Here is a 12807-nt window from a genome sequence, read left to right on the forward strand (position 1 = left end):
TTTGTTTGTTTTGTTTTTCGAGACAGGGTTTCTCTGTGTAGCCTTGGCTGTCCTGGACTCACTTTGTAGAGCAGGCTGGCCTTGAACTCACAGCAATCTGCCTGCCTCTGCCTCCCAAGTGCTGGGATTAAAGGCATGTGCTACCATGCCTGGCCACACCCAGATTTTAATAAAATTTTAACAAGTGGTCAGGCGCTGTGGCAAACACCTGTAATCCCAGCACTCTGGGAGGCAGAGGCAGGCAGATCTCTGTGAGTTGGAGACTAGCCCAGTCTATGAACAAATGTTGTTAAGCATGAAGAAAGCACCAGACTAAAAAGGCTTAATTAATCTAAGAAAATGTAAATGGGGCTGGAGAAATGGCTCAGAGATTAAGAGCCCTGACTGCTCTTCCACAAGTCCTGAGTTCAATTCCCAGCACCCACATGGTGACTGACAATGGTCTATAATGTGATCTGATGCCCTTTTCTGGAATGCAGGTATACATGCAGGCTGAGCAGTGTACACATAATAATAAATAAGTAAATCTTTAAAAAGAAAATGTAAATGATCTCATTAATATTTTTATTGACCCATGGTGACAATACTAGTTTATATGTCAGATTAAGTAAAATATATCATCAAGGTTGATTTGCCTGAGCCAGGTATGGTGGTTCATTCCTTTAATTGCAGCATCTTGGAGGCAGAAGTAGGATGATTGCCATAAATTTGGGCTGTAGGCCAGGCATGGTGGCGCACGCCTTCAATCCCAGCACTTGGGAGGCAGAGGCAGGCGGATTTCTGCGAGTCGGAGGCCACCCTGCTCTACACAGCGAACCCAGGACAGCCAAGGCTACACAGAGAAGCCCTGTCTCGGAAAAACAAAAGAAAAAAAAAAAGGTGGGCCACAGAGTGAGCCCCTCTATCAAGCAAACACATTAAGTATTAATTTCATTTGATTCTACACTTTAATGTGGCCACTGGGGGAAAAAAAGTTTAATTTACGTATATGGCTTACATTATATTCCAATTGGATGGGACTTGCTGGAAGGGCAAGCATTAAGGTTTAGATCTTGTGTGCCCAGGAGTTATGTAGCCAGCTCTCAGGAAGGGGAGAGGACAGGTGGTTCCTCCCTGGTGGGGCTGATCAAGGAACAAGTAAGATGTCTGTAGAGAGTCCACATGGTGCCTGGCATGCAGTAAGCACTCACGGGGGAAAAAAGTGGTTATAGTTGAAATTTTACTCGGACACTCTAAAGTGCAGTCCAGTAGATCTCAGCAGTATCTCGAGAGCCTGCTGTGTGTGTGTGTGGGCCCTGGGGACTTGGTGGAGAACAAGCTTAATAACGTCTTGATTTTCAGGGTACTCCCACTCTCCAGTGGGAAGGGAGGCCATTGCTTAAAAAAAAAAAGGCTCAGGCTAAGTCAGGAGAGAGAAAAAGAGAAACAGGGAGGCTTTAGCTGCGACAGCCGGGGGAACACTTCCCTGGGGGACAGAGAACTGTTGAGCTGCACCTGACAGTTCAGGGGCCAGCCAGGTGCTGCTCTGAGTGCTCTGAGGGAGAGGTGTCCAGGCAGCCGGAACAGCTGATGCCGAGGCTACCCAGTCAGCCGTGCACCGGCAGCATATCCTCCACCGTCCACCATCCGCTCCATCATAATTATTCTTTCTTTGCATCTAGTACTGCTTACCACTGCATGGTGCCCGCCTTCACGGAAACCTTGTCAAACAGCCCCCGAGCTGTCCCCCTTCTCATCCAGTCCGCCCACCAGATCTCTCCCCCTCCTTTGCTTCCCGCCCTCTTCTAGGACGTTTCCCCTGATGCTTGGATCCCTGTGGTCTCTGGCTGGGATTCTTTTAGAAGACTATTTTTCACCCGCCCCTCCCCTCCCCCGTTCCTTTCCCTCTTTCTAGGTCAGTCCTGCCTCTCCAGCAATCTTGCCCCTCTCTTCCACCCGCTCCAGTGCTGGGCTAAGCTATTCAACAAGACCTAAGGCTCGCTGCCGCCAAACTCTGGGGACTCTGAGAGGGATGTCTGCCTAGGCAGAGTGGAAAAATCCCTCCTTGCGGGGGGAAGGGCCGTGGAAATTTCTTCTTTGGGAAGTCGTTCCCGACTTGGACGCCCCCCAAGAAAGCAGTCAAACATTTGCTCTGTGACCTGTGAGGTTGGCTCCGGCTCTTCCTCTCCACCTCCACCCCAGACTCGGGGTAGGGGGTGGGGCGGCGAGGGGAGGGGGAGGAAGGATAGGCGCTGGAGGAGAGGTGGGGAAAAGGAACGAAGACCCAGGACAGCTGGCAATCCAGCCCCGCCTCAGAGTCACTTTGGGATGTCATCCATCCTCTGCGTTCAGAAATGATGAAACAACGGACACTGATGAAATCACACAAGCCACAGGTCACTCCTCTGCGGGTCCAGGCTCCTTCTGCTGCCGTGTTTTTGGTTTTCCTCACCTGTAAACTGGAGATAAGAGTTGCGGCAACAGCCTTGTAGGGCTGATGATGTAATTTGACTATCAAGTGGCTGGTAAATATGAGTGATCTAGCCTCTGCAGGCTGAGCTTGCTTTGTCACTCCATAGCTGGCAGAATGCCCAGTTCCCAATCTCGGTCTCCACGGGGCCTGTCCCCCCACTGTAGACTGTGTCCCTAGCACTTTCTCTTGTAATTTTTTTGAAACAAGCGCTGCCTAGGCTGAACTTGACACCACCACCACCACCATCACCACCACCACCACCACCCCCCAACACACACACACACACCCTTCATGCTATCATCCTCCTGACTCTGCCTTCTGAGTAGCTGCCATTTTGTTGTTGATGTTGTTTTAGACACGGTCTCACTGTGTGTCCCTGGCAGGCCTAGAGCTCACTATGTAGACAAGGCTAGAATCAAATTCACAGAGATCTGCCTGCCTCTGCCTCCGGAGATTAAAGGTGTGCACTAACGCAGCCAGCTGTAGCTGCATTTTTCAAAAATGTTTATTTTTATTTTGTGGTGCTAGGAAGGTTGGACTTATGTGTGCATGCTTTACCATTGAGTTATAGCACTAGCCCTCTCTTGGTTTGTTGTTGTTGTTGGTGGTGGTGGTGGTGGTGGTGGGTTTTTTCTTTTTTCTTCTTTTTCTTTTTTCTTTTTTTCTTTTTTGTTTTGTTTTTGTTTCTTGAGACAGGGTTTCTTTGTGTAGCCTTGGCTATCCTGGATTCACCTTGTAGACTAGGCTGGTCTTGAACTCACAGAGATCTGCCTGCCTCTGTCTCCCAGAGTGCTGAAATTACAGGTGTGCATCACTGAGTCTGGTTTAGCCCTTGGGTTTTTTGTTTGTTTGTTTGGTTGGTTGGTTTGGTTTTTAAGGCTGGGCCTGGGGCTATGTAACCCAGGGTTTGAATTTGAAATACTTCTGCCTCAGCTTCCCAAGTATGGGGATACAGGCTTGCTTCATCTTGCCCCATTCAAGTAGCTGTCTGTTAGACTGTGGCAAAGTCTAATTTGTCTTTCTATTTTGGTGCACATACTTATGGGTAAGCAACCACTCACTCATTTTTTTTAAAAAAGGCAAAAAATATCACCAACCCAAGCTCAGGACAATCTGCCTCTATGTTTTCTTCTAAAGGTTCTATACAGTTTGCTTCTGTTTAGGCCTATAGTCTACTTTGAATTGAAATTTTGAGGGTGGAGAGATGGTTGAACAGTTAGGAGCACTGTCTGCTCTTCCAGAGGTCATGAGTTCAATTCCCCACAACCACATGGTGGCTCACAACCATCTATAATGTGATCTTATGCCCTCATCTGGCATGTAGATAGGGCACTCGTATACATGAAATAAATAAAGAAATTTTTTTTTTTTTGGGAGACAGGGTTTCTGTGTAGCTTGGCTATTCTGGACTCCCTTTGTAGACCAGGCTGGCCTCGAACTCACAGTGATCTGCCTACCTCTGCCTCCCGAGTGCTGAGATTATAGGCGTGCGCCACCATGCCCGGCCCAAGAAATCTTTTTTAAAAATTAAACAATGTGGGTTTTTTGTTTTGTTTTGTTTTGGTTTGGTTTTTTGGTTTTTTGAGGCAGGGTTTCTCTGTGTATCCCTGGCTGTCCTAGACTCACTTTGTAGACCAGGCTGGTCTTGAACTCACAGTGATCCACCTGCCTCTGACTCCCGAGTGCTGGGATTAAAGGCGTGAACCACCACACCCAGCATTGTTTGTTTTTTCAAGACAGAGTTTCTCTGTATAGCCTTGGCTGTCCTGGACTCATTTTATAGAACAGGCTGGCCTCCCAAGTGCTAGGATTACAGGCATACACCACTGTGCCTGGCTTGCTTTTGTTTTCTTTGTTTGTTTTTTCCAAGACAGGGTTTCTCTGTGTAGCCTTGACTGTCCTGGACTCACTTTGTAGACCAGGCTGGCCTCAAACTCACAGCGATCTGCCTGCCTCTGCCTCCCAAGTGCTGGGATTAAAGGCGTGCACCACCACGCCCGGCCTGGTTTTGTTTTCTTCAGACAAGATTTCTCTGTGTAGCCCTGGCTGTCCTAGAACTCATGTTCTTTCTGTATTTTTTTGTTTGCTGGGCTTTTTGTTCATTTGTTGTTGTCTGAAACAAGTTCTCAGGTATCCTAGACTTTGTAGACCAGAATGGCTACCTTGAAGCCTATATACTTTTTTTAAAAAGGTTTACATTTTATTATTTTAAAAATTAAGGCCGGGCCAGGCGTTGTGGCGCACGCCTTTAATCCCAGCACTCTGGAGGCAGTGGCAGGCGAATCGCTGTGAGTTCGAGGCCAGCCTGGTCTACAGAGTGAGTCCAGGACAGCCAAGGCTACACAGAGAAACCTTGTCTCGAAAAACCAAAAAAAAAAAAAAAAAATTATATGAGCTGAGCATGATGGCACATGCCTTTAATCCCAGCACTCGGGAGGCAGAGGCAGGCAGATTGCTGTGAGTTTAAAGCCAACCTGGTCTACAAAGTGAGTCCAGGATAGCCAAGGTTAACACAGAGAGACCCTGTCTCGAAAAACAAAAACAAACAAACAAAATTATATACGCTAGCTAGGCTTGGTGGCATATGTCTTTAATCCTAGCACTCAGGAGGCAGAGGCAAGTGGATCTCTGTAAGTTTGAGGCCAGCCTGGTCTGCAGAGTGAGTTAGTCCAGGACAGCCAGGGCTATTACACAGAGAAACCGTGTCTTGAAAAACCAATGTGTGGGGGCTTGAATGATGGCTCAGTGGTTAAGAGCACTGACTGCTCTTCCAGAGGTCATGAGTTCAATTCTCAGTGATCACATAGTGGCTCACAACCATCTATAATGTGATCTGATGCCCTCCCTTCTGGCCTGCAGATGTACATGCAGGCAGAGCACTGTAACCATAATAAATAAATAAATATTAAAAAAAAAAGAAAAACCAGTGTGTGTGTGTGTGTGTGTGTGTGTGTGTGTGTGTGTGTGTATTTGCATGTCTCAAAATGGACATGTGCATTTTTGGGATCCTTCTGTGGCTAGACTTATTGTTAGTTGTGAACTGCCTGATGTAGGTGCTGAGAACTGAGCTTGGTCTGAGCTTTCTCTCCAGCCCCAGTTTATAAACCTTTACTCACTCTACACCTTTGGAATGTTTTTTCTTAGGCACTTAGGCATAGAGAGCGTTCATTCAGGGTGTACCATTTTGCCTTCTTTGTGCCCTACCTATCGTTTTTGCCTGTAAATGTATGTGTGTGTGTGAAAGAAACAGGGTTGGGGAACGTGGAAGAAGCCTACGCTGTCATCTACTAAGGATTCCTGCTCCCTTTGTCTTCTTTTCCATGAAGCTCCCCACAGCTCCATGCACAGGTTGAATAAGGGAAATCTATAATGAAATAACAATCCAGCAGCTTCCATCTTCACAGCCGCCACCATGTGGCAACCAGCTGCCCCAGATATCTTCGTGAGCTGCCCTGATTGGCATGGACAAGAAGACTCCTCATCCGGTCCTGCTGTCTAATCTGTGACTCCATTATCAGAATCCCTTTCTGCTGAGTGGTGACAGTGCATGCCTTTAATCCCAGCACTAGGGAGGCAGAGGTAGGTGGATCACTGTGAGTTCGAGGCCAGCCTGGTCTACATAGTGAATCTAGAACAGCCAAGGCTACACAGAGAACCCTTGTTTCGGGGGAAAAAAAAATCCCTTCCTTGGGGATTATTGCCATGCCCTGTAATGATCTACTGTATGATTTCGGTGTCTGTGCTGATGCTTCCTTGGCCTTTCCCTGGATCCTCCCAAAGGTCAGATGCAGCCTACCTAAGGTCACCTGAGCTGGAAAGCCTGGAGAATGTGGGGTATCATGGAAGGCCCGGAATGTTGGAGAACCCTAACACATGCTCCCTGAGCCACCTTGGACTGCAATATTTCCTTCTGAACCACATGGTAAAATGAAAAGGGAGTTATGTGCCTAACTCAGAAGATGAGCTGGGTAGATGGTGTTTTCTATGAGAACTCATTAAGGTTGGGCTGAGGGGAGAAGCTCAGTGATAAAGCGTATGCTTAGCACGTGTGGGAGCCTGGGTTCAATCTCCAGGTCTACAAAGTGAGTCTGGGACAGCCAAGGCTACGCAGAGAAACCCTTGTCAAAAAACAAAAACAACAACAACAACAAAACAAAACAAATGTTTTCTAACTTGCCTTGGTCATGGTTTTTTAATCATAGCAATAAACACGTAAATAAAACACCCAACACCAAAAGACCAACATATTATTATTATTGTTGTTGTTGTTATTTACTTCCCTGAGTGCTGGCATTATAGGTGTGTACTACCACACCCAGCTCACTTTATTATTATTATTTACATATTTTTGGTTTTTCAAGACAGGGTTTCTCTGTGTAACCCTGACTAGCCTGGAACTAGACCAGGCTGGCCTCAAACTCAGGGATCCGCCAGCCTCTGCCTCCCACGTGCTGGGATTAAAGGCATGCGCCACCGCTGCCCAGCTTCAAACACACTACTATTTCAGACTGGTTTTAAAATACTGACTTCTGAAAAGATGTTAGAGGAAAGCAAGAACAGAGAAGAGAGCCAAGGAGCCGCTGTGAAGGGACGCTTGCTCTACAGCCAGTCCCAGTACTGCTCAAACCCAGAGCTGGCCTTGCCTCTGCCCACCACAGACCCCGGTGACGTCTTCTTTAGAGTCATTTCCCAATATTACTACCTCTTCACAATCACAAAGATCAAGCGACTTGTTCTAGTTTATCTGCTACAAAATGTCTGAGTCAGGGTCTGAATCCAGATCAAATCAGTTCTAAATCATGTGGCTCTAGCCACAAAGACATACGTCCTCGGAGGCCTCAAGCCTTTAAGGGGCCAGGAATTAGGCTCAGCTGGGTAGAACAACTGTCATGCACATATTTCAATCCTCAGCACAAAAGACTTTAACCGGAAATAGTTCCCGAAGCTAGCTAGTAGTCCTACTGAACAATTAAGTGTCTCTACACTTTCTCCTCACAAGGCGGAGGTTGGAAGGACTTAGTATTCTCTGAGTCTAGGGGGAGTGAGTAGCTGAAGACTCCGACGGCAGGGGAACCTAAGAGCACCCCCACAGGGCTGTCAGGATACAGAGCAAACAGATACAGTGACATCTAGGACTGCCAAGATTTTTTTTTGTTTGTTTTTCGAGACAGGATCTCTCTGTGTTAGCCTTGGCTGTCCTGGACTTGCTTTGTAGGCCAGGCTGGCCTCGAACTCACATCGATCCACCTGCCTCTGCCTCAGGAGTGCTGGGATTAAAGGTGTGCTCCACCACGCCCAGCTCGTGACTGCCAAGATTTCAACATGGTCATTGTGAAAGGTGGGGGTGGGGTAGGCAGAGGAGAGCTTTGAGAGCCTTGAAAGGCCTGTACTTTTCCCTGAGCTTTAAAGGAAAGGCAGAGGGGAGCCACGTCCCTGGCAGAAGCCTCCAGAAAGAGCAGAGCCTGGACTGTGCCGGCTTTTTTTTTTTTTTTTTTTTTTTTGGTTTTTTGAGACAAGGTTTCTTTGTATAGCCTTGGCTGTCCTAGAATCACTTTGTAGACCAGGCTGGCCTTGAACTCACAGCAATCTGCCTGCCTCTGCCTCCTGAGTACTGGAATTAGAGGCGTGGGCCACCACGCCCGGCCTTGAGTCGGCTTTTATAAGCGCCGGGCGTGGTGGTGCGCGCCTTTAATCCCAGCCCTCGGGAGGCAGAGGCAGGCGGATCGCTGTGAGTTCGAGGCCAGCCTGGTCTACAAAGTGAGTCCAGGATGGCCAAGGCTACATAGAGAAACCCTGTCTTGAAAAACCAAAAAAAAAAAAAAAAAAGAAAAGAAAAGAAAAAAAGAAAAAAAAGAAGGCATCTTGGATGGTCACAGTGGTTCTGAAGAACCAGTCCTTCCTCCTGCCTCCACCTGACCAGCTTTAAAAAGGAAGGGCCTACTGAACCATCCCACTCAGGCCTGTAGATACCAAGGCAGGGGAGGGGCTGGCCATGGCTTTCCTTGCTCCGACTCGAAGACCAGGAACACAGAAGACCAAAAGATGGCACAGCCTCAGTTTCTTGAGCAGTGTCTGTCAGCTAAGAGGGAGGGCTGGGCTGCACTGCACCCTCAGGCTGAGTGAGCATGGGTCAGCCTTCATCTGAGGAGATGCCCATTCTCCACATGTAAAACGTTACAGGACACTCCTACCTTACCCACCCCGCCCAGGGTGAGGTGAGGACCTTCCTGAGCCTGCCTCCCCCCCCCCTCTCTCTCCATGCTTTATTTTAGTTTGCTGTATTTTGAGAGAAGGAGAATCTGTGTTGCTATAGCTGATCTTAAAAACTCATTACGTAGCCCAGGCAAGTCTAGAATTCACTATAGAGCACAGGCTGGCCTTAAACTCCCTATGTACACTGGCCTGGCCTTGAAGTCATGGCAGTTCCCCTGCCTCTGCCTCCCAAGTACTGGGATTCAGTTGTGCACTGACTGCCACGCCTGACTCCTAACGCGGGTTCATTCATTTCGGGGAGTAAGTTCTGAGGGCTCTATGAAAGAGATGTGGGTCTCCTGAGTTACTCCAGGCCCTGGATAACGCCCCTGAGGAAAGTAGTTTTTTTGTTTTTTGTTTTTCATTGCTGCCTTCAACTTACTGAAGGGATCTGGTTTTCCTTTGTGGTTTATGGGATGTGGAGATTCAATGTATGGCCTCTTACATGCTTGGCATGTGCTCTCTGCTGTGTTATATTCTCAGCCTGAGGGATCTCTTCTAACCAAGCCCTCCAAAAGGATGCAAAGTAAAGAACCACTTTACTGTCTTGGGCACACAAAGACAGTCTGCAATCAGGAAGAGAAACAGAGGAGGCAGCAGCTCTCCAAAAGGCCAGTCGGTGTGGGTGGACCCTGAAGTCAGGGAGAAGTGAGAAAGGCAGGCCTTGGCCTTCTTGGCCCAACTCCAACATTTCTGATAAGGAACTCAAATGCAGCCCATTGTCTGACTGGGCCCTTTCTCCGGTAAGGAAGCCAAGGGTCACCCTAGTCATCCCTCTGCAGCAGTTGTGTTGACTCAGCGCCTGCCTGGGCCACGTCTCCTGAGTCTAGGTTCCTTGTGTAGTGAGAAGTTTGACTCGAGTTGTTCTTTCCAAAACCTTTTTATACCCAGAACAATTTAGACTTTCCTCAGAGGACAAGGCCTCAGGCTAAGGAGAGCCAGGTAACCCTCTTTATGGGAGACTCTGCCTTCCAGGGAGGTCTGACTCACCCTTTACCTTGGGGTGCTTTCCAGCACATTCCCCCAGTAGCTGTAGCCAGCTGAGGGAGCCTGGGTTCTCCACCCTGCTGGCAGTCCCCATATGTTACCAGGTTGTAGCCCCTAGAATCTGATGAAACTTGTCTTCAACAGCACCAGCCCACCCCTCTCTTTTTTAATTCACGACACTGATGAGACTCAAGTGTTTTAACAAACATGTTTATTAGAAAAGTAAAAATATTGCATAGGTCTTAATACTTGAACATCAAGTGTATTCATGAACCGTATCTTCATGTAAACAGTTCTAGATGGAAGACCCAGGTGGCACTCCTCTGGGGGAGGGGCCCCATCCCCTCACAGTTCAATCCTCCACACAGGGCAGGGGATGAGCTGGACGCAGCAGCTCCCGGGTGTTGTTGTTTGTTTGTTTGTTTTCAAGTGTCAAAGATCCCAAATGATCCTAACACCCACCCCCTTCCTGCTCTTACATTCATATGTCTGTAAGATAGCTGCCTGGAACAGGTCAGTAGTGAAGCTCCGATCCCCAAAAACAAGATACAAAACAAATGACAAACACACTTGGTCCTCTCAGACCATGATATACACAAACTATCTCGGAGAACACCCCACCCCACCCCTCCTCAATAGCTAGCACACACCCCTGGTAGAGGCCAGTGCAGACCAGCTGCCTTTTGGCTGTCACTACTGTTGTAACTGTCAGTAATACAAAAAAATAAGGTACATGCTACATACACATCCAGCCAGAAGCCTGTGTGGCCCCTAAGCCTTTGTTTCATGCTACAGTACTGAGGGGTATGTCCCCCAACAAGGAGCCACCTGCACACAACCTAGAGATCTTCCTTCTCCGCACCACCCCCACCCCCCCTTTCAGGTGGCCATTGTCAGTTTCCTAACACAGGCGGCAGTCCTTCAGTCCTTGCCTGCTGGTTCCTAGTCTCCACTTTGGGGGCAGTGCGCCCCCCCACCCCCACTCCTGGACGGAAGTTCAGCACTCTTCGATGAGCAGCTGCTCCGAGCTGTACAGTTTCTTCTTGATGACTCGGAAGCCGGTGCTCAGCGTCAGGGACTGGCTGTAGCCAGGGACCAAGGACGAGTTGGCAGAACTCAACAGCCCCTGGATTTTGGGCCAGAGGCGAGAGTCCAGACGCAGCACCAGGGTCAACTGAAAGGTGGGCACTAGACTGGGGTCGAGGGCCAGCTGAGCCACGCTGTGGCAGCTCTTGCCTTGCTCCACACAGACGTCCAGCAGTGCCCCCCGCAGGCCGCACGGCTCGCTGTAAGCCAGGCGCAGGAGTTCCTTGCCCACCTGGCTCACCAGCTGGCTCGGCATCAGCAGGCGGGCAGGGCGCCGCGAGCCCAATCGCGCCTGGGACAGGCTTTCCTGCAGCAGCTGCATCAGGTTGGCACACAGGTGCTCATCCTCCGGGTCATTGAGCAGCTCAAAGTCGGGCAGGGATACCCCATCCAGGTATGAGGAGTCTGGAAGAAAGAACACAGCGAAGGATATTAGAGCGGCTTCCACAGGAGCTGTACGGGCGGGGGAGGTGCAGTTTTGCTAAGAAAACAGCGTGCCTTCCCACTCTGTGCCTCAGTTTCCCCCTCCCAACTCGTGTCCTCTAATCCCGGGATAATCTGGTTTTCGTGCTGGGGTGGGAAGCCAAGGTGATTTTGATCTGGTTCAGCTCGGTTTGTCCCCACCTCCCGGGTCCCTGGAGTCCTGTTTAGGCACCGGCTGAGTGCTCACCTTCCTCCGGTCCGAAGCCACTATTGCTGCTGTCCAGGGACTCGCAGTCCGAGCTCTCCAGGCTCGCGCAGCGGTCAAGGCCCTCTTCTCTGGCCGCAGATCCCCAGGCGGAGCGCGGCGACCGATCAGTGGCTGGAGTTCGGGACGAGGACGAAGAGGAAGACGAGAAACGATCCCAAAGGCTAGGCATGGCGGGGTCAGACGCCAGGGCTCTGGCTACTGGGCTTCGGGTGATGGAGAACAGAAGCCGCTGAAAGACAAGAAGGACAAGGATCCCGCGTCAGTGTCGGCGTTGCACAGGACTCAGGGCGCTGGGGACCCAACAGCTAAGATCGCCCCCCTCCAAGATATGCACACCCAGAAAGGACACTCACCAGCTAGTGCGGTCAGCGAGGACTGTGGACAAGCGCGCCCTGCCTCTCGAAAGGTAAGCGAACTGGTGCCAACCCCCGATTGCTGCCGGGGCCTGTCCCTTCGAACCCTCTCGCACCTCCCCCCTGCCTGCTGCGATCCCTAGCAGCAGAGCGCAGGAGCCTATAAGGGCTCTCCCGGAGAGGCCACGCCCCCTCCACGTCAAGGCCCAATCCAGACCCGGGAGTGTGGCCCACCTCAACCAATGGGCTCCGGGCGCACGTTCGCAACGTTCTCTCCTGCCTGGTGACAGCGGCTTGGCCCCGCCCCCACGGAGCCCCAGAACGCTCCTGGCCAAACCCCTCTCCCTCGCTTAGCTGCGGCCACACCCCCTTTCTGGAAGGGATCCGAGGCGGCTTTCAGCAGCTGCCAAGGTCCCTGAGGGCGCTCGCGGCAGGGGAGGATCAAGGAAAGACTTGTTTATTATAGGGTCGTGTAGCTGGGGGAGGGGACAGCCCATGACTGCACTGGAACGAAGAGTTGGGGGACCTGGAGAGGCATTGAGCAGGGGAGGCAGGTACCCCCAGAATCTGAGAGCCCGAGGGCTAAGGGCACTACCGGACGCACAAGGGGATGTCCGTGGGACCGTGGCGCGGCGACAGACGTTACCCCGCTGTCCCGCGAGCATCAGTCCTACGCAGTCTCTGCTGGCGACACGCGATGCACGTTTGTTAATAGGTCTAAAGACAAGGCAACCCAGGCCTGATGGCTCCCATGTCCTCCCCTCAGTCTTCCTGTTTCTCTACAGCCAACGCCCCCTGGGGGGGTGGTTCATAAGGACTTCAGTAATCTCCTGTGCGAGTTTGTCTCCCACGAGAGGGTTTGGGTAGGGGTTAGAGTTCACTGACTGAGACTCAGAGCTCCGGGTCCATGACCAGGGAACTAAGACTCACAGGAAACCGACACACTGACCCACCCGCAAGCCTTAGGAATAGAACACTGCGGGGCT

At 50.4% G+C, this 12807-nt stretch overlaps 1 protein-coding gene across 1 annotated transcript; it reads right to left on the minus strand.

Moving 5' to 3' along the window:
* Positions 1–9885: 9885 nt before the first annotated feature.
* On the minus strand, positions 9886–11980 carry DDIT4 (DNA damage inducible transcript 4). Its single transcript, XM_084754441.1, has 3 exons — positions 11822–11980; positions 11448–11697; positions 9886–11182 (listed from the first exon to the last, which is right to left on the minus strand). Exons 2-3 carry the CDS (start codon positions 11635–11637, stop codon positions 10689–10691), a joined length of 684 nt encoding a protein of 227 aa, XP_084610567.1. The 5' UTR covers positions 11638–11697; positions 11822–11980; the 3' UTR covers positions 9886–10688.
* Between the last annotated feature and the right edge of the window lie 827 nt (positions 11981–12807).

The sequence above is a fragment of the Acomys minous genome, assembly GCF_964271855.1.
Source record: "Acomys minous genome assembly, chromosome: 13".
Taxonomy (NCBI): domain Eukaryota; kingdom Metazoa; phylum Chordata; class Mammalia; order Rodentia; family Muridae; genus Acomys; species Acomys minous.